Below are 27,667 nucleotides of genomic sequence, written 5' to 3' on the forward strand. Positions count from 1 at the left end.
ATGCTGATGGTGTGTCTGGGACTTGTTTGCAGGTAGAGGAGATGTACAGCCGCAGTTGGACAGCGCTCTACAAGACGTCAATGACAAGTACCTGCTCCTGGAGGAGACGGAGAAGCAAGCTGTCCGGAAAGCTCTTATTGAGGAGCGCAGCCGCTTCTGCTCCTTTATTTCCATGCTCCGGCCTGTCATCGTACGTCTTTGCCATTCTTAATGCTTTATATAAATGAAGATGGATACGTGTATGAATGAAAGGTTCTACAACTTCCTAAAATATCTATAGCGAATCAGTAGAGAGATGTGTTTAGCTCACAGAGCGTTGTCTACACTGTATATTTCAGAGATGTGTAGAGGGATACTCCCATTGAGTGTAAACCATTGATCTCATTCACTAACCCCCCTACAACATATTAGAAAGGTTTATACTGATTAGAGGGTTATTCCCGTCTCCCATTCATAGCTGGGATGACAACGCCTATGTCGATGAGCCGGCCACAAGTAGTCACGGCTGCAACACGTCTTCGGCTCACAGACATTGGGTGATGGGAATAACCCTTAAAACTTTATTTATACAAAACATGAAAAGCTCTTAAAGGATACCTTTCACTGGATTTTGTTTATTTAAATAGTGTACCTCATCCAATTGCCGCCGCTCCACAGATTCTAGATCAGTTTTTGTTTTTCTTCTGTGTCCATCCGTTCCAAAGTTATGCCCCGTAGAAATAAGGCACATTTTTCTGTCATCCAACTTCTCTGTGCTCGTTTACTTTTCCTTGTTTTATGCTGACCAATCAAAACATGGCCACGCCCACAGAATTTCCAGTTGAAGAGAAAATTAGCACGTTTTCCAGTTGGCATAACTTAGAAATGGAGGGGCATAGAAGAAATATAAAAACTGTTCTAGAATCGGTGGAAAAGCGGCAATTGGATGAGGTACTTGGTTTAAATTAAAAAAATCCAGTGGTTAGTCCCTTTAAGGGACTTTTCTGCAAATCACTTTCATTTCATATCAATTAAACGTAATATTAGTGGGGCCAGTGAGGGACTGCAGAGTGGTGACCTCTAATTTACCAGGAACAAGGTCCTATTGTTGGAATTCAGTGAGAATTTTTAGATTTTGCCACTTCTGACCTTGTGACTTTTTGTTTTCCCCATCTTGTTAATAGGAGGAAGAGATCTCAATGTTGGGGGAGATCACTCATTTACAGACAATATCTGAAGACCTGAAAACCCTCACCATGGATCCACATAAGCTACCATCTGCCAGTGAACAGGTGAAGGACCTACCTCACATGAATTCTATTGCTCCCTGGTATCGGCCACGTCAGGCAATTTTTTTTTTTTTTCAATGTTATTTTTGACATAAAGTTTACATTGATGCCTGCGATCACACAGATATATACAAGTATCACTCGATATCATGTTGACATTTCACTAAGAATAATGAGATTTCTTTATGTATCGACAGGTGATTCACGACTTAAAAGGCTCGGACTATAACTGGTCTTACCAGACTCCACCATCGTCTCCGAGTACCACAATGTCTCGCAAGTCCAGTGTCTGCAGGTAGGTGACAGGGGCCTCCGTTATGACAGGATATATTTTGCGCCTGAACTTATTTTGAGAAAAATGTTCCATCGCTCACTAGGTGATTGGCAATTACCACTGCTGCAATGTGTCAATCACCTAGCGTAGAGGGCGGAGTAAGGATAAGCGTAGAGCCTGAGCTCCGCCCAGAGCACGTATAGTCTCACTTGCATATAATTTCTAGAGGTGAATACTTTTGCAACAGACCAGCGGTTATGTGTTTATAAGGGAATGGATCCACTTGTTTTCTTACAAACAACCCACAAATGTAATCAGTTCTGGGCGAGTGGAGGGTAGAATGAGCTGAAAGATTCCCTTTTAAAAGGCATTGTCTAGGGTTCTCACGCTAGGGACGGGTAAGTAGCAAGCGAAAGGGAAGGTAAGGGAAACCCTGTGTCTAGGAAAAGGGAAGATGTGACCCCTGACCAAAGCTACTGCTGGTCCCTGGGGTTCCTCACCATCCTAGATAGGTGCCACACCTATGCGCCAAGCTGGATACCTGACATTGGGTATCTCTAGTGCTGGGCCCTAAATTGGGAATGGGTGGGATGAGCTCTTCATCAAACCCACTAAACACTAGAGAAGACATAAGGGGGACACACGGGGGAAAATGCATGATCTACTTATCCACAGATGACTCAGACGTTTTCATCAATGATACCACAGAGGAGCACAAGCCACCTGCTTGCAGCCAAGGCATGAATGAACTTAAGATATCACCAGCACCAGTCCAATGAAGGAAGGGGTATTAAAGCACCAAGCGATTACTAATGATCAGGAGCTGGGTGGAAGGCAAGCTCCTGCTGGGTCCTAAATGGAATAGATGAATCTAGCAGAAAAGCTACCTATACCAATGAATACTGACCGCAGGAACAATGGAAAGTCAAGGAGCATTCTGTGCAGTCAAACGCTGTGACCTTCTACTGCCTGAAACCACATGACTGTCACACCTGACAGGTTGTTCATATAAATGTCATGAAAGGGGTTATCCACTCAGGACCTCTCTCAATCGTCTATAGCAAAGAGTGGCTGGAGGAACCAAATTGGCACCATGTAGTGCCACATTTTTTCCTGTAGTGGTCACTGCAGGAAAATGTGAAACTTTTCTCTCCGACATAAGCGGCGATCACAAGATCTTGTAGCCTTGTGGTAATGAGAGAGACCGCCAGCACATCCTCTGTTATGATCCGGTAACCGTGGAAGATTACAAAAAACTTCCATAGGTGAAAAAACACCAAGAAACAGGAGTAGTTGGAACCTGGGCTGACCGCAATCCCCTATCAGACCACACTAGAAGTAGCCTTGGAGCTTTCCTAAAATCCTAGACGCCACGTCACATCCTGAGAAACTAGCTACGCCTCACAGAATGAAATAAGGATATCTACCTTGCCTCAGAACAGTCCCCAAAAGAGTAGGTAGCCCCCCCACATATAAAGATTACGGTGATATAGGAAAACACAATATTCAGATAGGAAAAATAGAATTAGCAAAGGCGAGGCCCAACTAACTTGATACAAAGGAAAGGAACGGATTGTGGTCAGTGCAAAATCCCTATAGAAAAATACCAAACTCCTGATAGCAAAAAAGGCCCTGGAGGTCATACGACCTCACCCCCACTATATCAGGTACTTCTGTAAACGATGGGAGAGCCAAAATACCAAAAAGGAACACAAAAATACTGAAGAGAAAATTATCAAATCAGACAGGGATAAAAATACCTTTTCCTGCAGGAAAGCCAGCACAGGGAAAACCTCCATGCTCACAAAACAAATGAAACAAAACTTCACCTGCAAGAACACAGATACACAGCAAAACAAGGAAAAACAGCACCCTAAGGTGTAAACCAGAAAGCAAGGCAAAACTGAAACTTATCTGCAGAAGTCTTGCTCAGGGAAACAGGGAAGGACAAATCTCCAGGCCAGGAACAGAGACAGGGAATATACAATTATAACCAAAAGGCTGAAAGTGCTCTCCTATGTAGGCCAGACTTGTCTGCAATAGGACTTGCCCAATTCCCAATTAACACCGACACCTGTCTGAGTCAGTGGCTGAGATTTAGCTCCACTACCATTCCTGGCTACCAGAGGGAGCTTAAGAACAGCACCCACACAGACGAGGTTCACAACAATCGTCATTTAGAGCAGGTGGGACAGCCACTTTCAGTTCAGTAGTTTTCAGCCAAGAACTTTACAATAATTTCTTAATTCCTTTCATGATTGTGGTAGGTTATTGGCTAAAGCTGGCAAGAAAGAACCAGGTTGTCATCTGCTACCAAAATTGGGATGACCGGGTTTGATTTCTGTTCTTGAGGTTGGGGTGGTAGGGTATGTTCAATTTGTGGAGGGGGAAAGAACATCTAAGCAGTATACCGTTGATATACAGTATATTGGTGCCAAAAAGCCAATAACCAATCTTATCGATTGCTCCACCACTTGCATACTATATGTTACCAAACTATAGATTTTATTAATTGGGGGGGGGGCTTAATTTTGGGTTGAGTTTTGCTCCATGTTGATTGTTTATGATGATAAATGTTATTTTGCAAGTTAACCTCCTCATTCCTGGTGTACCCAGGGACTGTAACTAGCTATACAATAAGAGAGGACCTGTCCTTGTGTCGTACTGACCTCCATGTATGGTGCACTTTGGAGGAACTGTTTTGTGCAACGTAAAACAGTTCAATCTGCATGCCGTCCCACCCAGGTTTCTTAATGATTCTGAAACCGTCCCCATTGTCTATCCGGCAACATGTGATGATTTCCCCCCCCCCCCCCCCTTTCCATGTCCTGGTCCCACAGGAACCACAAGAGCATGCCCAGTGCTGCACTTTGTATATTTTTTTTTTTTTTTTTTTTATATGACATACCTGCAGTATATATCTGCAGGCGGGTATGTAGCTGGACACAATATATATCGCATGCAAAGCCATCATGTGCAGTATCCACAACATTGTCTGGCTGGTGATTGGATAGTTCTTGTAAAAACAAGCACTTTTGTAATTTACTGCTTATTAAAATTCCCAACCATTCTTCAGATATTAACATTTTTCTTTTGTTTTCAACTCATTGCCTAGGCGACCGACCACCCTGCTGTCTAGCTTGTAAGCTTCTGAGATTAAGCAGTTAGAGCATGCCCAAGCTATCCTGGTCAGGTTCAAAACAGAGCTTACAAACTTGTTAGAAAAGAGCTTGTAAGCACTGCACGTGTTCTGTGCTCTAGCAGAGGTGGTCTGTCTCCTAAGCAACAAATTGTAATCAAAAGAAAAGTGTTCATATCTCAAGAACGGCTGAAAATTTTAACAAGCAGTAAATTGCACATGTGCTTGTATTTAAAAGTACTATCCAACAATACCCATTTATGAAAATGGGAAAAACCCTTTAAGGGATTTATAACCCCCAGAGCTAAAAGTGAATTGCCACCAACATCATGTCATAACTGTGCTAATTATTCCCTTTGCAGTGCTTTATGCACTTAGTAAGTTCCTGGCACATGCGCTAAATTAAACCTTTAAAAATGAGAGGAGAACCCCTTAAAGAGGACCTTTCACTGTTTTTTTGCAATATAAACTGAGTTAATTCTCCAATTGCTGCTGCTCCACCGATTGTGGGACAGTTTTTCTTTTTTTTCTGTGACATTCTGTTCCAAAGTTATGCCACCGGGAACTAATGGTGCAAATCGTTGCTTCAAGCAACTAGGCGTATATGAAAGAACTTCCTGTGGGCGTGGCTATGTTTTGATTGGTTGGAATCAGAGAAGAACGAGCCAATGCCCACAGAGAAGTTCTGTGGTGTACAACTATTTGTTGAAAGGAAAATTTGCACCTTTATAACTTTGGGATGGTGGGGCACAGAAGAAAAAGAAAAACTGTTCCAAAATCTGCGTAACGACTGCAATTAAATGAGGTAATCAGTTTAAATAAAAAAAAAATCTAATGAAAGTTCCCCTTTAAATCTTTCCCAGAATTCTCCTCTCAATATTACTACACCAGACCACGGATACTGCCTCCCCGTATTTTGTGTGTTTTGTGCTCATGCCGCCCCCGAGTTTCTTGGAGTTTTTAATTTAGTGCTTGCTTTTTTTCCTCCCTCCTTTTTTCCCCTGCATTTTCTTTTCTCTTTTAACCCCTCAATCACCCCTTCCCCTGACTTCCCTTCCCCCCCAACTTTTTACCGCCCCTCTCGTCTTTTCTGTGCCCCTCCCCTTCCTTTGTCTCATACAGCAGTCTGAACAGCGTTAACAGTAGTGACTCCAGATCCAGTGGTTCCCACTCACACTCACCCACTTCACACTATCGCTATCGCAGCTCCAATCTGCCCCAGCAGGCCCCGATGAGGCTGTCCAGCGTCTCCTCCCACGATTCGGGATTCATCTCCCAGGATGCTTTTCAGTCAAAGTCTCCATCACCCATGCCGCCTGAGGCTGTCAACCAGGTGAGATGCATAACGTAATGGCGATTTAAGGGTTGTTGTTTTAATTACAGCTTTTAGATAATACAGCTTAATCACCATATACAAATGTTTCCAACTTTCACAAACTGAGCCCGTTCCGTGAAAAGGCGAGTGCCGGTTGTGTTATACAGCCAGCAGCCATCAATAAGAGCAGCAGTAGCATCTGCACCCAACTGGCTCCTTGACAGCAGCGTTCAGATGAAAGAGGAGATTTTTCTTGCCTACAGATGGAATAGCCAGTAAAATTAAGGGGACAAAAGTAAAAAAAAAAAAATTGTACCATTATCGACATTTACAAATCAAGAAATAAAAAAAACAAAAACAAAACATATTTGTGTTGTCACATCTGCATCTATTGGAATCGCCAGTAAAATTAAGGATGGAAAAAGTTTAAAAAAAAAAAAAAAAAAAAAAGTAAAAATGAATTAAAAATAATTTATCATTATCCCTTTTCCGCATTTGCAAATAAAGACATTAAAAATAGAAAAAAACAAACATATTTGTGTTGTCACATCTGCATCTATTGGAATCGCCAGTAAAATTAAGGGAGAAAAAGTTAAAAAAAAAAAAAAGTATAAATGAATTAAAAATAATTTATCATTATCCCTTTTCCGCATTTGCAAATAAAGAAATGAAAAAGAAAAAAAAAACATATTTGAATCGCCAGTAAAATTAAGAAAGGAAAAAAGTAAAAAAAGAAAAAAAAAAAAAGCGTGAATTAAAAAAAATAATTGTATCATTATCCCTATTCCGCATTTACAAATAAAGAAATAAAAAAAAACCAACAATAATATTTGTTTTGTCACATCTGCATCTATTGGAATAGCCAATAAAATTAAGGGGGGGGGAGTTAAAAACAAAAAAAGTAAAAACAAAATAAGAAAAAATTGTATCATTATCCCTATTCCGCATTTACAAATAAAGAAATAAAGAAAAAAAACAACCACCATATTTGTGTTGTGACATTGCATCTATTACCGTATTTTTCGGACTATAAGACGCACCCTGGTTTTAGAGGAGGAAAATAATTTTTTTAAGCAAAAAATGTGGTCATTACACACTATTATGGGGCGAGGATCTGCTGCTGACACTGTTTGGGGGTAATTTAAAAAAACCAAAAAAAAAAGCCGTGCGGTTCCCCCAATTTTGATAATCAGCCAAGATAAAGTCTCACAACTGGGGGCTGGTATTCTCAGGCTGGGGAAACTCACAATATTGGAAGCCCCCCAAGCCTAAAAATATCAGCCAGCAGCCACCCAGAATTGCCGCATCCATTAGATGCGACAGTCCTGGGACTTTTCCCAGTTCATCCCGATTGCCCTGATGCGGTGGCAATCTGGGTAATAAGGAGTTAATGGCAGCAGCCCATAACTGCCACTAAGTCCTAGCTTAGTGATGTCAGCCGTCTATGAGACACCCACTCACCACTAAGTTTTAAGTGAAAGTAATAAACACAAACACATAAAAATCCTTTATTTGAAATAAGACAAAAAAACTCCCTCTTTCACCATTTTATTAACCCCTAACACACCCAGGTCCGATGTTATCCACACAATGTCCCACGACGCATCCAGGTCTGCTACACCTGACAATCACAGAGAGCAGCCATAGAACACGACCGCTCTCTGTGAGGGTCAGGCCGCAAGTGAAGTGAGCCGCCGGGATCAGCGGTGACTTCAGCTGTCACCGCACATCACCTGACTGAAGTCATCGCGGATCTCGCGGTCACTTCAGCCGCGGCCCGACTTGCGGTAACAGCTGGAGGACTCACCTCTCCTCACTCCACGCACCATCGCTCGCTTCCTGTCTGTGTGGCAGCTGACCTGTGTGGAGCCGTGTGTACAGCGATGACGTCATTGATGTCGTCGATGGCTGTGCGCACCGTTCTCTACACAGATCAGATGGCACAGACAGGAGGACAGTATACCGTACTTATTCACTGCCCACCGCGCTGATGATGGTGCACAGGGGGCAGTGAATACAGTCGCACATGATCACTCCAGGCCGTAGTTGCCAGGGGTGATCACGCGGGTCGGCTCTTTAGTATGCGCGCATCCCCCGCCCATCATCCCGCCCACCTGTCAGCGCCGTGGGCGGGATAATGAGCGTGCATATCAAATGAGCAGCCCATGTGGTCAGGGTAGCGATGCTACAGCCTGCTCCTGCCTCTGATGACCCGCTCCACCACCACCGCACCGCAGCCATCGGACTATAAGACGCACCCCCTACTTGACCCCAAAATTTGGGGGGAAAAAGTGCGTCTTATAGTCCGAAAAATATGGGAAAATATGAAATTAACCCTTATAGTGAATGCTGTAAATTCAAAAAAAGTCAATGTAATTTTTCCATAACTTTTCCTCCTTCTAAAAAAAAAAATAAATAAAAAATACAATAGAAAGCAAACAAAATTGTGTATATACCTAAAAACTGTACAGTATAAAAATATCATGCATTTTTTTTTTTTACATATACAAGTTTCATAAAAAAAATTTTAGCCACTAAAATAAAAGAAAAACCAAAAAAAAACTTTACAAGTTTGATATTGCCAGAATCGTAACGACTTGGATTTAGTTATTAAAATATATATATATTTATATTGTGTTGTGTATGTGTGTGTATGTATGTATGTGTGTATATATATATATATATATATATATATATATATATATATATATATATATAATATATCTCTCTAATTATGTTTTGTTTTTGTATCGGCCTCAGATTTTTTTTTTTTTATCTGCCCTTCTTTCCGGTACATTACACCGTTAAATAAATGGTGCCTTTCTAAACTACAATAAACAAACCCTCATATGGCAATGTAGATGGAAAAATAAAAAAAAATAACTCTTGAAAGAAGGGTAGGAAAAAAAAAACAAAAGCCAAAAAAATGAAATATGGCCTTACCAGGAAGGCTTTAAAGGAATTGTTCAGCCACCTAAAAAAAATAAATAAATTAAAAAAATGTTCTAAATTAATAAAATAAGGATTTTACAAATCTTTCAATACTTGACGATATCTATCCTTTTTGTGTGGACAGTGATTGGCTGCAGGGGTCACACCAAACAGGAAGTAAAGGAGCTAATCATGCACTTCCTTCTCATTGGCCATATGACTGCTGTAGCCAATCACCTGCACTGGTCATCCCTGCAGCCATTGATTGGATGCAGCAGTCACATGACCATCTGGGCAGAGAAGGTTGTGCAGAGACCGGCGGGGGTCCTGAGAAGCCTCCAATTGGAACGGCACGGGGTCAATAAAGTCATATTTCCTTAATTTATTTTTTTTTTTTACTTTCATATATTACAAGATCCAGACACCTTGGATATCCTCACTAAACTACTGCAACTTTAGTGGAAATTAGCCGTCCTGCTTGCTGACTGTTTCCACAGATTTGGAGCTTGTTTTTCATCCCTGTGTTTCTTGTATTACTGTCATCTCATCCACCTTTTCCTCTTCTTTCCTTCTTTGCTCTGCAGAATTCGTCCAGTTCCGCTTCATCCGAAGCGTCTGAGACCTGCCAGTCCGTGAGCGAATGCAGCTCCCCCACATCTGTGAGCTCTGGATCCACCATGGGCGCGTGGGCCTCCACTGATAAGGTGATTATTCCGGTGGTATCGCTTTGTATTTCTTGTTTGTTTGTTTTTTTTTCATTAAAACATATACGTAGCAGAGCGGAGTTTGGGTTTTTTAATATGCATTAGGAAAAATTGAACCGCCAGACCGCTGTCGGCTGTGATTGTCTGCAGCGGTCAGGTGACTTGAGTAGTTTCTCATTCAATATTTGTTTGCTTTGTTATGACTGGCTGCTTAAAGTTACCTGACCGCTGCAGCCAATCATAGGCCACACCGGTCTGTTAACCAGTTTAATAGTGACGTTTCCACGTCCTGCACTGGGTCTGGATGAGTGTCGGTAGGTGAGTATTCAAGAGTTTTATACTTTTTACACATCCAGTCCCAGAGGCAAACTTTTACTTTGGTCTTTCCCTTAAAGGGAATCTACCATCACGTTTTTGCTTTTTAAGCTGAAGACAGCATGCTGCAAGGGATAAGACATAGAACTCAGGAATGCCTGTCTTGTCACAGTCCAATCCGTTGTTTATTTGCTATGTTTATTAAAGCAGCAGGACCCATATCATTGCTGGGCTACAGTGTTAAGCACAGGGCAGTCCGACACGCCCCCTGTTCTGATATCTAACTGTCAATATACAATATCTATAGAGAGCTGATGTGGGTGGAGTTTGCGTTTTCAGCTCTGCTGCATGGCTAAATCTAAAAATTCTGATTGTATCAAAACTGAAGCACCTAGTAATCTAAGTGATACATCGTTGGATTCAGTGCCTACATCATACTGCTTTCATATGTGTAGCAAAAACCTGCAGACATATTCCCTTTAAATATGCATAAAAAGTTCCACACTATTCTAATATAATTTAGGCACAATTCAATATTGCCTTTTTTTTGTCTCCTTTTTATTGTTTTTCCCTGTTTTTTTTATTTGCTCCTTATTCTTTTCTTAAAGTCCCTTTTTGTTGTGTTTTTTTTTTTATTTTTTTTTTAGTGTACATCATTAGTGATGGAGTTTTGTGAGTTTCCAGATATTTTCTGCTGATTCATTAATTGCACATTTTTTATTTTTAATCGCCAACTTTTTGCTCAAATGTATTCGAGTGTCCTGAAGTGATTATATATCCTCCTCTATAATATATAGAGAGAGAGAGCTATATATATATATATATATATATATATATATATATATATATATATATATATATATATATATATATAGAGATATATATATATATATATATATATATATAATATAGAGAGAGAGAGAGAGCTATATATATATATATATATATATATATATATATATATACATACATACATACATACATACATACATACATACATATCTATCTATAGCTCTCTCTCTCTCTATATATATATATATATATATATATATATATATATATATATATATAGCTCTCTCTCTATATATATATATATATATATATAATAATATGACTGATCCGCACATCCCACAGGTGTGAACAGGTTCTAGCTGAAAACACATAACTGCAAAACGTATACAGCTGCACTCTACAATGCTAACAATGAATAAGTGAACTCTGGCATTGCATTACTGCTATAGGAAAATTTGAAAAAAACAAAATATTTAGCTTATGTATTGGCCAATGCATGTGAGCCCAGTCACCATGGCAAGGTGATCTCTGTATACCAAGAACCTAACCTGAAATGCCGCTTTCTGGATTAAAAACCTCTATGTCTGGGCAGCTAGACTCCGGCTATAAAGGATATAGCCTGGTTATAGGGCGGAGTGCACTATAAATATATGTTTATTGTTAGCATTTTAGTGTGCAGCTGTATATGATTGTGAGCGGTATTACAGGGCAGCTCCTTTTAAGTAAGACTTGACTTCAATACCGCACACAGCCTGTAAACAAGTGTGGCGCTGATATTGATAGAAACCAGGAAGGTTTATTTAAATCCTGTAGAACCATATTGGAACATGTGAATGTACAGTATGTATGGTTGTATTTTTGCACAGATTTTCCTTGACAAGTCTGCACAGGATTCCACACAGTAGTATGAAAACTGTAATAACAAAAACTGTATTAAGTCCTTTTTCTTATTGTACGTTACTGTTGTCACATTGTACCTTCAAGTTAATAAGTTGAGTCTTGTAAAATTAAAGTACCTAAATTTATTGTTTTAACGATCTACAATGTTTGTATACTGTACATCACTTATCCTGTATTACGCTCCAGAGCTGCACTCACTATTCTGCTGGTTAAGTCACTGTGTACATACATTACTGATCCTGTACTGATCCTGAGCTGAATCCTGTATTATATCCCAGAGCTGCACTCACTATTCTGCTGGTGCAGTCTATGTACATACATTACATTACTGATCCTGAGTTACCTCCTGTATTCTACTCCAGAGCTGCACTCACTATTCTGCTGGTGCAGTCACTGTGTACATACATTACATTACTGATCCTGAGTTACCTCCTGTATTCTACTCCAGAGCTGCACTCACTATTCTGCTGGTGCAGTCTGTGTACATGCATTACATTACTGATCCTGTACTACCTCCTGTATTATACTCCAGAGCTGCGCTCACTATTCTGCTGGTGCAGTCTGTGTACATACATTACATTACTGATCCTGTACTACCTCCTGTATTATACTCCAGAGCTGCGCTCACTATTCTGCTGGTGCAGTCTGTGTACATACATTACATTACTGATCCTGTACTACCTCCTGTATTATACTCCAGAGCTGCGCTCACTATTCTGCTGGTGCAGTCACTGTGTACATACATTACATTACTGATCCTGAGTTACTTCCTGTATTATACTCCAGAGCTGCACTCACTATTCCGCTGGTGCAGTCACTGTATACATATATTACATTACTGATCCTGAGTTACATTTTGTTATTGTTTGATCATTTCATCCATTTCCATGTTGCCTTTGTTGTATTATTTATCTGTGTTAAGTGGATCTGATCACTGTGGAGGCCAGTATGGGCATGAACCGGTATAAATAAGATTATTGGACCTCATGTATGAAAACTTAATAACCATAAAGCTTGGTCATTATCACATCAATGTTCTTGACTTGCCACAATTCATCTGGAATCAGTAACTTTTTAAATGGTGAATAGTCCATTTTGTGCTTGCAGCGGCCGTGTGTCCCCATATTACCAGAACACAGTCCCTGCTGTCCGATTCCCAAGGATCTGCCCCCGTTAGGCGGCATGAACGTTTTTTTTTTAACGCAAAAACGGATCCAGTGCAAATGTGTTTTCATTTCAATGCATTTGCAATGGACTCGCATTAACATGCGTTCACATGCGTTTGCCTGCATTATAGTGAGGATCCAGCGAGTTGCAGTTTTTTACCATTTTTCAAAAACGCTACTTGTAGCGTTTTTGAGCTGCGTCCAAATACTGCAAATTGCTGGATCCTGACTAAACAGCACACAAACGCATGTGAACGCTGGCGTGCTGATAGACAGGATCCTGCTTGCTCTACTGAGCATGCCCAGAAACCAGCCTCGCGTGATCAGTCTCTGTCTCCCTCCCTCTCTCCCCCCCCCCTCCCTCTCTCCCCCCCCCCTCCCTCTCTCCACCCCCCTCCCTCTCTCCCCCCCTCCCTCTCCCCCCTCCCTCTCCCCCCCCCCTAGCTCCCCCCCTCCCTCTCTCCCCCCCCTCCCTCTCTCCCCCCCTCCCTCTCCCCCCCCCTCTCTCCCCCCCTCCCTCTCTCCCCCCCCTCCCTCTCTCCCCCCCCTCCCTCTCTCCCCCCCCTCCCTCTCTCCCCCTCCCTCCCTCTCTCCCCCTCCCTCCCTCTCTCCCCCTCCCTCCCTCTCCCTCCCTCTCTCCCCCTCCCTCCCCCTCCCTCCCTCTCTCCCCCTCCCTCCCTCTCTCCCCCTCCCTCCCTCTCTCCCCCTCCCTCCCTCTCTCCCCCTCCCTCCCTCTCTCCCCCTCCCTCCCTCTCTCCCCCTCCCTCCCTCTCTCCCCCTCCCTCCCTCTCTCCCCCTCCCTCCCTCTCTCCCCCTCCCTCCCTCTCTCCCCCTCCCTCCCTCTCTCCCCCTCCCTCCCTCTCTCCCCCTCCCTCCCTCTCCCCCCCTCCCTCCCTCTCCCCCCCTCCCTCCCTCTCCCCCCCTCCCTCCCTCTCCCCCCTCCCTCCCTCTCCCCCCTCCCTCCCTCTCCCCCCTCCCTCTCTCCCCCCCTCCCTCTCTCCCCCCCTCCCTCCCTCTCCCCCTCCCTCCCTCTCCCCCTCCCTCCCTCTCCCCCCCTCCTTCTCTCCCCCCCTCCCTCTCTCTCCCCCCTCCCTCTCTCTCCCCCCTCCCTCTCTCCCCCCCTCCCTCCCTCTCTCCCCTCCCTCCCTCTCTCCCCTCCCTCCCTCTCTCCCCCCTCTCCCTCTCTCCCCCCCTCTCCCTCTCTCCCACCCTCCCTCTCTCCTCCCTCTCCCTCTCTTCCCCCCCCTCCCTCTCTTCCCCCCCCTCCCTCTCTCCCCCCCCTCCCTCTCTTCCCCCCCTCCCTCTCTTCCCCCCCTCCCTCTCTTCCCCCCCTCCCTCTCTTCCCCCCCTCCCTCTCTTCCCCCCCTCCCTCTCTTCCCCCCCCTCCCTCTCTTCCCCCCCCTCCCTCTCTTCCCCCCCCTCCCTCTCTTCCCCCCCCTCCCTCTCTTCCCCCCCCTCCCTCTCTTCCCCCCCCTCCCTCTCTTCCTCCCCCCCCTGCCTCCCTCCCTCTCCTGCCTGAGAGCTGCGGACACTCACAGCCAAGGTAAATATCGGGTAACCAAGCAAAGCGCTTCTCATAGTTACCTGATGTTTACTTTGGTTACGTGTGCAGGGAGCAGGCAGCCCGCCTCCCAGCGGCTGCAGACGCTCGTAACCAAGGTAAATATCGGGTATCCAAGCAAGTTACCCGATGTTTACCTTGGTTACGAGCCTCCGCAGCTGTCAGAAGCCGGCTCAAAGTCTGTCAAGTTCAGTTCCCCTCACTCCCGATCACATGACTCCAATGCCCGCCCATAAACTTAAAGTGACAGGATCCTGCAAAATAACACATGCGTTTGCATGCGTTTTTTTGCTGTAAAAGCAGGATCCGCTTTTACAGCAAAAAAACGTTCATGACGCATGCTAAAAAAACGTAGTGTGAAAGCCGCCTTACTGATGGAGTACGGCTGCAGGATCAGACTGCGGAGTGTGTGGATAATCCACATATTTACATCGCAGCTTTGCTCACATCACCATTAGATCACAAAATTTGCTTCATTTATCTAATTTTTTTCACTCCAAATTTGACAAAATGAGCTTTTTGTTTTTTTTTGTTTTGTTTTTTTTTTTTTTTACCGGATCCACTAAAATCAAAACTCTGTGCACCCATCTCCCTGACGCCTGCCTGTTCCCCTCCGGTCTCTGTGTCCTGGCCTCCAGCAATGGCGCGGTGACAGACCGCCGCAGCAGCCGCGTGTTGCATTTGGCACAATGTTATTGGTGGAGGTGAGGATACAGCGACCTAAGAGGAGAGAGACCAGGGTCACCGAGAGAACATCAGAGGATGAGGAATTGTTGCAGATTTTGAATTGTCCCCATTGATCCTTTCCCATCAGGAGTTGACGTCTTGCAGATTTAAAAGAATTGGGTCAATGTCCTTACCAAAAACTTCTGCTGAGTTCAGATGAGATTTGGTAAAATATTATCCACATGCTTTTGCCTCTGTGGTTTTTGCTAAAATCCAAACAGAAAATGTGCAGTGTTTCCATCCTCGGGGGTGTAAGCCAATTCTGTACAACCCCATTGGTCAAATCAATAGTACCCGGTCAATTACAACTGGAAAATGGTCTCTGTGTAAGCATTGTCTGTCTCCAGGTCAAAAGTGACCAGCTCTTACTCTTTACTTTATTTCTACTCCTTCCCCGAGTATGCATTTTTATTTTTTTAATTTTTTTTTTTAAGATTCCGCCATACGGTTCCAGAAATATAGGCCTTTTTATTTGGAGCTAGTTTTTATGGCTTTCACTTAAAGGGAAGCGGCTTATGAGCTGCGGCCACCACCAGTGATCCTTTATATACTGCATTCCAGTATCTAATATATAAAGCTGTGTGTGTGTGTGTGTGTGTGTGTGTGTGTGTGTGTGTGTGTGTGTGTGTGTGTATGTATGTCCGGGATTGGCATCTGCACCGTCGCAGCTACAGCCACAAAATTTTACACACTCACACTGCTGGACCCCGAGAGCGTTATAGGCTATGTTTTGAGGGCAAATTTTAACCCCGCGCTTTAGTTATTCACCAAAAAACCGTCCTCCATTAAAGCGAATGCAGTGCAGCCAGAACTTCAGAAGAATGCGCAGCCACGCCCTTATATGGAATGTTGGCGTGTCACAATGTAGCCAGGGAAAGAGACACAGACAGGGAAAGAGGCAGACACAGACAGGGTAAGAAACAGACATAGGGTAAGAGACAGACACAGAAAAAGAGACAGAGACAGACACTGAAACAGACAGACCGGGGAAGAGAGGGGAAGAGACAGACAAATACAGGTAAAGAGACAAAGAGACAGATACAGGGAAAGAGACAGAGGGAAAGAGACAGACAGGGAAATAGGGAAAGAGACAGACACAGGGAAAGAGACAGACACAGGGAAAGAGACAGACACAGGGAAAGAGACAGACACAGGGAAAGAGACAGACACAGGGAAAGAGACAGACACAGGGAAAGAGACAGACACAGGGAAAGAGACAGACACAGGGAAAGAGACAGACACAGGGAAAGAGACAGACACAGGGAAAGAGACAGACACAGGGAAAGAGACAGACACAGGGAAAGAGACAGACACAGGGAAAGAGACAGACACAGGGAAAGAGACAGACACAGGGAAAGAGACAGACACAGGGAAAGAGACAGACACAGGGAAAGAGACAGACACAGGGAAAGAGACAGACACAGGGAAAGAGACAGACACAGGGAAAGAGACAGACACAGGGAAAGAGACAGACACAGGGAAAGAGACAGACACAGGGAAAGAGACAGACACAGGGAAAGAGACAGACACAGGGAAAGAGACAGACTCAGGGAAAGAGACAGACTCAGGGAAAGAGACAAAGAGACAGGGAAAGAGACAAAGAGACAGGGAAAGAGACAAAGAGACAGGGAAAGAGACAAAGAGACAGGGAAAGAGACAAAGAGACAGGGAAAGAGACAAAGAGACAGGGAAAGAGACAAAGAGACAGGGAAAGAGACAAAGAGACAGGGAAAGAGACAAAGAGACAGGGAAAGAGACAAAGAGACAGGGAAAGAGACAAAGAGACAGGGAAAGAGACAAAGAGACAGGGAAAGAGACAAAGAGACAGGGAAAGAGACAAAGAGACAGGGAAAGAGACAAAGAGACAGGGAAAGAGACAAAGAGACAGGGAAAGAGACAAAGAGACAGGGAAAGAGACAAAGAGACAGGGAAAGAGACAAAGAGACAGGGAAAGAGACAAAGAGACAAAGGGAAAGAGACAAAGAGACAAAGGGAAAGAGACAAAGAGACAAAGGGAAAGAGACAAAGAGACAGGGAAAGAGACAACGAGACAGGGAAAGAGACAACGAGACAGGGAAAGAGACAACGAGACAGGGAAAGAGACAACGAGACAGGGAAAGAGACAACGAGACAGGGAAAGAGACAACGAGACAGGGAAAGAGACAACGAGACAGGGAAAGAGACAACGAGACAGGGAAAGAGACAACGAGACAGGGAAAGAGACAACGAGACAGGGAAAGAGACAACGAGACAGGGAAAGAGACAACGAGACAGGGAAAGAGACAGAAACAGGGAAAGAGACAGAGACAGGGAAAGAGACAGAGACAGGGAAAGAGACAGAGACAGGGAAAGAGACAAAGAGACAGGGAAAGAGACAAAGAGACAAAGGGAAAGAGACAAAGAGACAAAGGGAAAGAGACAAAGGGAAAGAGACAACGGGAAAGAGACAAAGGGAAAGAGACAACGAGACAGGGAAAGAGACAAAGGGAAAGAGACAACGAGACAGGGAAAGAGACAACGAGACAGGGAAAGAGACAACGAGACAGGGAAAGAGACAACGAGACAGGGAAAGAGACAACGAGACAGGGAAAGAGACAACGAGACAGGGAAAGAGACAACGAGACAGGGAAAGAGACAACGAGACAGGGAAAGAGACAACGAGACAGGGAAAGAGACAACGAGACAGGGAAAGAGACAGAAACAGGGAAAGAGACAGAGACAGGGAAAGAGACAGAGACAGGGAAAGAGACAGAGACAGGGAAAGAGACAGAGACAGGGAAAGAGACAGAGACAGGGAAAGAGACAACGAGACAGGGAAAGAGACAGAAACAGGGAAAGAGACAGAGACAGGGAAAGAGACAGAGACAGGGAAAGAGACAGAGACAGGGAAAGAGACAAAGAGACAGGGAAAGAGACAAAGAGACAAAGGGAAAGAGACAAAGAGACAAAGGGAAAGAGACAAAGGGAAAGAGACAACGGGAAAGAGACAAAGGGAAAGAGACAACGAGACAGGGAAAGAGACAAAGGGAAAGAGACAACGAGACAGGGAAAGAGACAACGAGACAGGGAAAGAGACAACGAGACAGGGAAAGAGACAACGAGACAGGGAAAGAGACAACGAGACAGGGAAAGAGACAACGAGACAGGGAAAGAGACAACGAGACAGGGAAAGAGACAACGAGACAGGGAAAGAGACAACGAGACAGGGAAAGAGACAACGAGACAGGGAAAGAGACAGAAACAGGGAAAGAGACAGAGACAGGGAAAGAGACAGAGACAGGGAAAGAGACAGAGACAGGGAAAGAGACAGAGACAGGGAAAGAGACAGAGACAGGGAAAGAGACAGAGACAGGGAAAGAGACAGAGACAGGGAAAGAGACAGAGACAGGGAAAGAGACAGAGACAGGGAAAGAGACAAAGAGACAGGGAAAGAGACAAAGAGACAGGGAAAGAGACAAAGAGACAGGGAAAGAGACAAAGAGACAGGGAAAGAGACAACGAGACAGGGAAAGAGACAACGAGACAGGGAAAGAGACAAAGGGAAAGAGACAACGAGACAGGGAAAGAGACAAAGGGAAAGAGACAACGAGACAGGGAAAGAGACAACGAGACAGGGAAAGAGACAACGAGACAGGGAAAGAGACAACGAGACAGGGAAAGAGACAACGAGACAGGGAAAGAGACAACGAGACAGGGAAAGAGACAACGAGACAGGGAAAGAGACAACGAGACAGGGAAAGAGACAACGAGACAGGGAAAGAGACAACGAGACAGGGAAAGAGACAACGAGACAGGGAAAGAGACAGAAACAGGGAAAGAGACAGAAACAGGGAAAGAGACAGAGACAGGGAAAGAGACAGAGACAGGGAAAGAGACAAAGAGACAGGGAAAGAGACAAAGAGACAAAGGGAAAGAGACAAAGGGAAAGAGACAACGAGACAGGGAAAGAGACAAAGGGAAAGAGACAACGAGACAGGGAAAGAGACAACGAGACAGGGAAAGAGACAACGAGACAGGGAAAGAGACAACGAGACAGGGAAAGAGACAACGAGACAGGGAAAGAGACAACGAGACAGGGAAAGAGACAACGAGACAGGGAAAGAGACAACGAGACAGGGAAAGAGACAGAAACAGGGAAAGAGACAGAGACAGGGAAAGAGACAGAGACAGGGAAAGAGACAGAGACAGGGAAAGAGACAAAGAGACAGGGAAAGAGACAAAGAGACAGGGAAAGAGACAAAGAGACAGGGAAAGAGACAAAGAGACAGGGAAAGAGACAAAGAGACAGGGAAAGAGACAAAGAGACAGGGAAAGAGACAAAGAGACAGGGAAAGAGACAAAGAGACAGGGAAAGAGACAAAGAGACAGGGAAAGAGACAGGGAAAGAGACAGGGAAAGAGACAGGGAAAGAGACAGGGAAAGAGACAGGGAAAGAGACAAAGAGACAGGGAAAGAGACAGGGAAAGAGACAGGGAAAGAGACAAAGAGACAGGGAAAGAGACAGGGAAAGAGACAAAGAGACAGGGAAAGAGACAGACAGGGAAAGAGACAGACAGGGAAAGAGACAGACAGGGAAAGAGACAGACAGGGAAAGAGACAGACAGGGAAAGAGACAGACAGGGAAAGAGACAGACAGGGAAAGAGACAGACAGGGAAAGAGACAGACAGGGAAAGAGACAAAGAGACAGGGAAAGAGACAAAGAGACAGGGAAAGAGACAAAGAGACAGGGAAAGAGACAAAGAGACAGGGAGATATATACAGAGGGGGAGACAGACAGAAAATGGGAGAGAAACAGTGATAGTTACTATTCCGGGCGTTAATACATTCTATTTATACATTCTATCCCGGGAATGTAATACATTCTATTTTGTTAACAACAGTTATTAACCTGGGCGAAGCCAGGAAGTACAGTTAGTACTGTATATAAGAGCTCAGGCCACTCTGTAGAATGTAAAAATCACTTTTATTATACTCACCTAGGGGGTGGTCCGGTACGATGGGTGTCGCTGCTCTATGGTCCGGCGCTTTGTCTCTCCGGTCCGGCGCCTCCTCCCTGCGGCAATCTACATCCTCCTTCTGAGGCCCATGTGCGTGACGCGTTCTATGTCATCCACACAAGCCGGCATTGAAGTCCTGCACAGGCGCACTTTAAGATGACCTGCTCAGGGCAGATCAAAGTATTGTAGTGCGCATGTGCGGGTGGCCTTTGACCTTTCCTTGCGCCTGCGCATTACAGTACTTTGATCTGCCCTCAGGCCGGATCAAAGTGCGCCTGCGCAGGACCACAATGCCTGCATGGGCTGGATAGAAGGAGGATGGAGATAGCAGCAGAGAGGAGGCGCCGGACAGGAGAGTAGCGACATACATCAGACCGAAACGCCCCCATAGGTGAGTATAATAAGTGGTTTTTTACGTTCTACACAGCGGCCTGGGCGCTTATATACAGCATTCTAGAATACTGTATATAAGAGCTCATCTGTGTTGGCCGCAGCTTATAGACACCAAATCTTGTAACAAGTTCTCTTTAAAGGGCGTGGCTGACATGTTAACCGTGCAGAGGATCCTGAGACACGCCCCAGAGGATCCTGAGACACGCCCCAGAGGATCCTGAGACACGCCCCAGAGGATCCTGAGACACGCCCCAGAGGATCCCCATCATAAAAAAAACCATAAAAATGATCACTGACTAAAAATGCCCATATGTCTGGAACCGTATGATGGATTTAAAATACAACAAGGGAATACTCGGGAGCAGCAGGTATAAGATAAGATACAAAACTGGATTTTTTTGACCTGGTGACAAGTGTTCTTTAAAGCACTTTGGTGAGCACCAATACGGCCATTATGACTTTCACATGAAGCCATTACTAGATTACTCACTGCCTAGTTTTATGCCAGGAAAATTGACCGTAAAGCCACTTGATAACTCTTGTGTTAATGGCCGACCTATGAGTTGTCGCCCTTCCTGGGTCGAGCGGAGCAGCTGATGGGTGGTACACGCGCTTTATGTTCTGAATTGCTGTTTTTCACATTCCCCTCGTTGGGCCCATATTGATTTTTTTTTTCCCATTTTGTCTTCTTTCCTCTGTGTTGTTTGTCCTCAGTTGTCTAATGGGTATTATCACTATAGTTTGTCCAGTGACCTGTCCACGGCAGGTCATTACACCCATTTCCCACTCCCAGCCTCCCGTCCGTGGAGCCGGTCTAGTTCAGATTGTCACTATTACACCATTGGGCCAGGCATGTTACCATCGTCTAAGATCCCCAGCTGGAAGGTTTGTGTATATGTGATACAGCCTGACTAATTCACATGTTTCGCTCTTCTTCTGTCACAAACTAATATTTTTGGGTGTCTTCTGTTTTGGGATCTTTTGAAAACTTTTTTTCCTCTATTGTTAACCTTAATTTTGCACAACCTCCTCCTCGCCCCTCGCCAAACATTCATCCATTCTTTAAGGAACCCTTTTATTTTGGATTCTCAGGATAAATAACAATCATTACATAATCAGACCAATTTTGCAGGATTAGGTCGTAAACTTATTTATGGACACCAACAAATAACCTGGACTGACTAATCTCCCAGGAAATTATGCTTCTGGTCATTGGTGGTTGTTTCTACTTGACTTTTACATGAGCAACACCAAGGAAGTGAAAGCCAGTGGCTCCCTGGCGGAATGAAGTTTATTTTCTCCCAGTAGCCGCACTCTCCATATGGCCAAAAGCATTTGTAACACCATTAACCTGCTGATTAACCCTATATCTGCAGGTTAATAGTGTTTAGGCTTCCTTTATGGTATGTACACACTCTTAAAAACTTATGGTTTTTTAACTCTTCTTGTTTTTGAAGAGTTTTTGTTCCAAAAAACCTCACCCTTGTGAGGAGGATTTTTTTTGTGTGCTAAATTCTCTTCTACCTATGACTGCCCATTGTCCCGCTCCTCTACAGGTCTCCACTGACCAATTCTAGGGATCTAATCCCATAATATAGGGATGGGGTTGTGCACTGAGGTACTATTCTGCACTTCTTGTAACTCCACGCTGTTCCTTTCTTTCTTTTTTAATTTTTGTGTTTCCATGAAAAAAAGATGAATCTGAGATTAATGCACTGTTAAATATGGGGGATAAAGAATTGGTAATTTTCTATTCAAGAATACTATACAGTGGGTGAAGGCTGAATTTAGGGGTTTATTACACATAGCTGTATATGTACATAGGTAGAGAGCTCCCTCTAGTGGTGGCTGCCATTAACAACGATTTTCTGGAGGGTAAAAATGTGTCGTGTGTCCTAAAATATTTTTTAAAAAATAGCAAACTTCTGCCATTTGGATCCACAATAACATTTCTTAATAAGTTTTTAGCGTGGTAGTCTCCATGCCCCTTAAGAGCCATTAAGAGACATGGACTGCGTAAGTTGGGAGGATAGTGAGAAGTTAAAATTTCTTGAACCAGTAAGTGGGGGATATTAAGTAGTTACTCAATTTGGATCAGTGACACCATTTGTCACTTGTTGTCCACAAAAAGAATATTTCAATATTTAGTTGCAGGGGGTTTTGGAGTATCGTACCTGTAACTTTACGCCCTGACTGGATAAAAGCACAAAAATGTGGACCTAAAAATTAACTGAGGATCAAAATTTGAGCTCTATTCCTATAGTTATTAATCCAGTAGGACCCAATGTAGACTTCAGGGCCAGACATATCATTGGTGCAACTAAGAGGGGCAAGGGGGTCCAACACCACCTCCAAATCTGGTGGAATTGTGCATTATTGGACTGCAAAGGGGCCCCTATACTGTTTTTGCACAGTGGCCCTTTTCTTTTTGTTTCCGCCATTGGTAGACTTTCTTTGGGTTTTACTGCTGAATGATGATTATGGTCTTCAGAACACCCATGCAAATCCTATAGAGGGTCGGTGAATCTGTAGGAGGAATCAGTCATGGCCAGCCACCGGTAGTCTAGTTACATACAGGGGTTAAACCATATTTCGACGAGCGAACAAATCACTTTGAATGTGTGTACATACAGCATATATAACCTTTTATCCAGGACTGGGCTAAGCCAGGTCCATACGACCAACCTACGGTGAACACTCTTCAGAGACGTAAGCGCGAAGCCGATCCTTGCGGAGGAACCTATATCTCGGCTTTTGGACTCAACAGTGAAGCCCGATTGCACAGGAATCCCAGTGTACCTGCAACGACAAGGGTAAAGAGTGATGGTTTGGTCGTCTCCGCTCTTAACCATGCTTTCCTCAAATGTCTTCTTCTGCTTCTAACATGTGGTTGAATTGCTTTTTGCTCTCCTGACCATTGTACAGATCTCTTTTAGAAACCTTCTGCATGTGTAGATCTGGAAAACCAGTGTTTGTTGCACTTTTCTTATGAGATTACTGTGGACTTGAATGAAACTACTTCTGCTGGTGGTGGGTCGTAGAGATATTAGTTACCTTGTGTTAATTTTACTCCTCTCTTCCAATCATCAGCAAGGCGAAGAAGGGGAGAACTGTGATGACCTGGCACTGGCATTGAGCCGGGGACTGCAGCTCGATACGCAGAGGAGTAGCAGAGATTCCTTACAATGCTCCAGTGGATACAGCACACAGACAACAACTCCATGCTGTTCAGAAGATACAATCCCATCACAAGGTACGTGCACCTAGACCTCACCCTACTTAATGCTCCTGGTCACAGCCATAATTTGTAGACCTTTATTACCTAATTCTGATGATCCACCTTGTTAAAAAAATGAGTAGTAAGACCTTAAAATGGGTTTCGATCACGAGGATCTCAAAGGAACTTGACAGTCAAATGTGTCTAACTCTGTAGGGTGTAGGACTCGCAAAATATATTTCTTAAAACCAACCATTTTCAACTTTGCTCTTGTCTTCAGTTTCAGATTATGATTACTTTTCGGTGAGTGGAGACCAAGAACCTGATCAGCAGGATTTTGATAAATCTTCCACCATCCCTCGAAACAGTGATATCAGCCAGTCCTACAGGAGGATGTTCCAAGCTAAGCGCCCGGCCTCCACCGCTGGGCTGCCTGCCGCTTTCGGACCTGTCATAGTCACTCCTGGCGTGGCCACCATTCGCAGGACACCATCTACCAAGCCGTCGGTCAGGCGTGGCACTATTGGCGGAGGTCCCATTCCAATAAAGACACCAGTTATACCCGTTAAGACCCCCACTGTGCCAGACATGCCAGGTGGGCTCCCCATCAGCATGAGCGAAGAAGGCTCCGAGCCAAGTCCTGACTCCCCTTCCCTTATGGACGGATCGGTGCTTACAGGCGAAATGCCACCCTCACTGTGGAGTGGTCAGGCTTCTGTAAACCCCCCAGTTCCGGGACCACAAGGCATGATCATGGAAGAGCAAAGGCAAGGAAGGTCAGAAAATGCAGAAAATGACGATGAAGACGACGATGATGATCAGGATGGTTCCTCCATCCCTGATGCCCCGGTTCAGGTCAATCCTGGAGCTACAGAGTCTGCTCCGACAGAGGCGCTTCATGGAGAAGATATGCTAATTGCAATCCGGCGTGGGGTCAAACTTAAAAGAACCACCACGAATGATCGCTCGGCCCCTCGGCTCTGCTAGAAGAAATGAGATTGAAGCCGGGACTCCGGGACTTCACCCGGGCAGGGGACAACAGGACTTCACCCGGGCAGGAGACTACGGGACTTAACCCACCCGGGCAGCCCTCTTTAACCCATTCCAGTCTGCAATCGGCGGATTGTTTCCGCGCGTACACCGGGTTGACTCTTAAACAAAAAAGATATATAAATATATATTCTCACAGTAAAGCAGAGTTAGAAGAGCAAGAGTACGATCTGTCCGTGTCCTCACACTGTAAATAACGACTGGACTTCTGCACATAGTTATCCCCTTTTGTTTTACTTTTTTTTTTTTTTTTTTTTTTTTTTTTTTCGGGGGGCCCCTTCCCGTTTAGTTTTTTTTATTTTGTTCCCGTTTTATTCCATAAAGTGCCAAACTCTTCTTTTAATTTTTTATCTATTATGTCTTTGTAAATTTTAAAAACCGCCTCAAAACGGGATAGGAGGAAAAAGTGTGCATCGTAACAGATCAAGGACTGTTTTTGTGAACCCCCCTGGACCCTGCACTCCACCCCTTTCCAAAAAAAACAAAAAACTTTGTATAGATCGAGCATGAGCATACTTTTGTGGCATGATGGGAGATGTAGTTCAACAACTGTTGCACAGCCGGAGGATGACGGGGTGTAGAACACCTCAGCTTAGGTTTTCCTATACATTACAAGCTTGGGTGTTTTTGTTTTTTTTGGATTTTTTATTTTAATTATTATTTTTAAATATTTTTTTTTTTTTAACAATGAAGAGCAATAGAAAATAAAAATAAAAAAAAAATAGCATGTAGGGGGAATTAAAGGGTTAAGACCGCCATGATAAAACACACACGCCACCTGTAATTTAGTCATTACTTGTAGCTTCCGACCCCCCCCCCCCCGTCTTATATACACCTCATTTTCAATATACTATATCGGACTCATTGTGTCACTTTTGGTACTTTATTTTATTTTTTATTTTGGTTTCAATTTTAGGACTGGGTAAGGCAAAAATTTTTTTTTTTTTTTTTTAGCTTAACTTACAGTTAAAGGCAATGTTTAGGTTTAGAAAAAACATGGCCTTTTTTTTTTATAAAAAAAAAAATAAATAAATAGCGCCCCCACTTGTCTCCATGGTTGTCCCTGGTATTGCAGCTTGGCTCCATTGAAAAAAAAAAAATGTGATTGAGTTATAATTTTAAACACAACCTCAAGTCTGAGGGGGGGCGCTGTTTAAGAAACTATTATCGAAGAGATGTATATGTACATATGGAATTAGCACATGAATCGGCCGTCTTCTCCATACACTTCTTTTTTCCCCATATATCGTGAACCCCTTCCTTTTTTTTCCGATAAATATGTGCGCTCACATTATTTCACTGAATACTAACATAATAGGGGAGCAAGTGTAACTCTAATTATAATAATTCTTTAAAAAAATAGTAATAAAAAATAAGGCTAAGGCAATTATAAAGATAGATAAACGATACACCGGTAGCTGGTTGTTCACCAATGTAAAATAGGAAAAATAAAGTGTTAAAAAATAATAATTTCCAAAAATTCTCATTTGAGACCCCGCTGGCTGGGGACTAGTCTGTAATGTTCCATCACATCGTCTTAGTGACACTTTACACCCAACACATCGCTGTTAAGTATCGTGGAGGCAAATGGTTTTACACAAAAAAAAAAAAAGTTTGTTTTGTAAAAAAAAATTTAACAAATTTTTGCACAGGATTTACATGGAAAGAAGAGGAAATTCTCTGTGAATGGCTCTCTGGGTTTTATGTTTTATGTACTTTTTGACTGTTTTACGGTGGGAAATAGCAATGTAGCACGTTTTTTTATTTTTATTTTAAGAAACCAAAAAGATTCCAAAACGTATGTATATATTAAAACTGATTTACGTTAGGGTTAGCTGTAATTTCCCCCACTTTTAAGAGGTCAAAAGAAATCTACAGAAGTGTTAGAAAAAAGAATTGGAAGAATTGGAATTTCTCTTATTTTTTTTTTTTTTGGGGGGCGGGTGCCCATCAAAACAAACATTGACTCCCATTTTATCATAAAATGGGAGAAAAAAATACGTGTGACAAAAATGTAATAATTGGGCATGTTGAATTTCAATATGTCTGATCCTTTTATTTATATATATATATATATATATATATATATATATATATATATATATATATATATATATATATATATATATATATATATATATGTATGTGTGTATATATATATATATATAATGTGTGTATATGTATGTATGTATATATATATATGTATATGTGTATGTGTATATATATATATATATATATATATATATATATATATACATATATAATATAGTGGGGGACAAAAACTGTAAAACTGTTTAGTCAGCCCCCAATTGTGCAAGTTCTCCCCCTTAGAAGGATGAGATTTGACTGTAATTGCCATCACAGGTGACCACAACTATGAGAGACAAAATGAGAAAACAAATTCCAAATTCAGAAAATCACCGCGTCTGATTTGGAAGACATTTTTTTTTTTTTGCAAATTATGGTGGGAAATAAGTATTTAGTCAATAACAAAAGTTCATATAATATTTTGTTATATATCCTTTGTTGGCAATGACAGAGGTGAAACGTTTTTTGTAAGTCTTCACAAGGTTGGCACACACTGTTGGTGGTATGTTGGCCCATACCTCCATGCAGATCTCCTCTAGAGCAGTGATGTTTTGGGCCTGTTGCTGGGGAACATGGACTTTCAACTCCTTCCAAAGGTTTTCTATGGGGTTAAGATCTAGAGACTGGCTAGGCCACTCTAGGACCTTCATATGCTTCTTATGAAGCCACTCCTTCGTTGCCCTGGCGGTGTGCTTGGGATCATTATCATGCTGAAAGACCCAGCCACATTTCATCTTAAATGCCCTTGCTGATTGAAGGAGGTCTGCACTCAAAATCTCACAATACATGGCCCCATTCATTCTATCATATAAATGGATCAGTCGTCCTGG

At 43.3% G+C, this 27,667-nt stretch overlaps 1 protein-coding gene across 3 annotated transcripts in view; it reads left to right on the forward strand.

The window, feature by feature from the left end:
• MTSS1 (MTSS I-BAR domain containing 1) overlaps nucleotides 1-26,770 on the forward strand; it is a 218,656-nt gene extending 191,886 nt beyond the window's left edge. The window contains exons 7-15 of one of the 3 annotated variants that reach the window (XM_075352885.1): nucleotides 33-190; nucleotides 1,164-1,271; nucleotides 1,466-1,563; nucleotides 5,804-6,014; nucleotides 9,512-9,631; nucleotides 21,197-21,367; nucleotides 23,137-23,295; nucleotides 23,573-23,735; nucleotides 23,980-26,770. In XM_075352885.1, coding sequence (XP_075209000.1) covers nucleotides 33-190; nucleotides 1,164-1,271; nucleotides 1,466-1,563; nucleotides 5,804-6,014; nucleotides 9,512-9,631; nucleotides 21,197-21,367; nucleotides 23,137-23,295; nucleotides 23,573-23,735; nucleotides 23,980-24,686 — 1,895 coding nt within the window. In that variant the 3' untranslated portion in view covers nucleotides 24,687-26,770. The remainder of the gene's footprint in view (nucleotides 1-32; nucleotides 191-1,163; nucleotides 1,272-1,465; nucleotides 1,564-5,803; nucleotides 6,015-9,511; nucleotides 9,632-21,196; nucleotides 21,368-23,136; nucleotides 23,296-23,572; nucleotides 23,736-23,979) is intronic. The other 2 variants (XM_075352886.1, XM_075352887.1) reach the window with 2 other exon arrangements.
• The last annotated feature ends 897 nt before the right edge of the window (nucleotides 26,771-27,667 follow it).

The sequence above is a fragment of the Anomaloglossus baeobatrachus genome, chromosome 6, assembly GCF_048569485.1.
Source record: "Anomaloglossus baeobatrachus isolate aAnoBae1 chromosome 6, aAnoBae1.hap1, whole genome shotgun sequence".
Lineage (NCBI taxonomy): Eukaryota > Metazoa > Chordata > Amphibia > Anura > Aromobatidae > Anomaloglossus > Anomaloglossus baeobatrachus.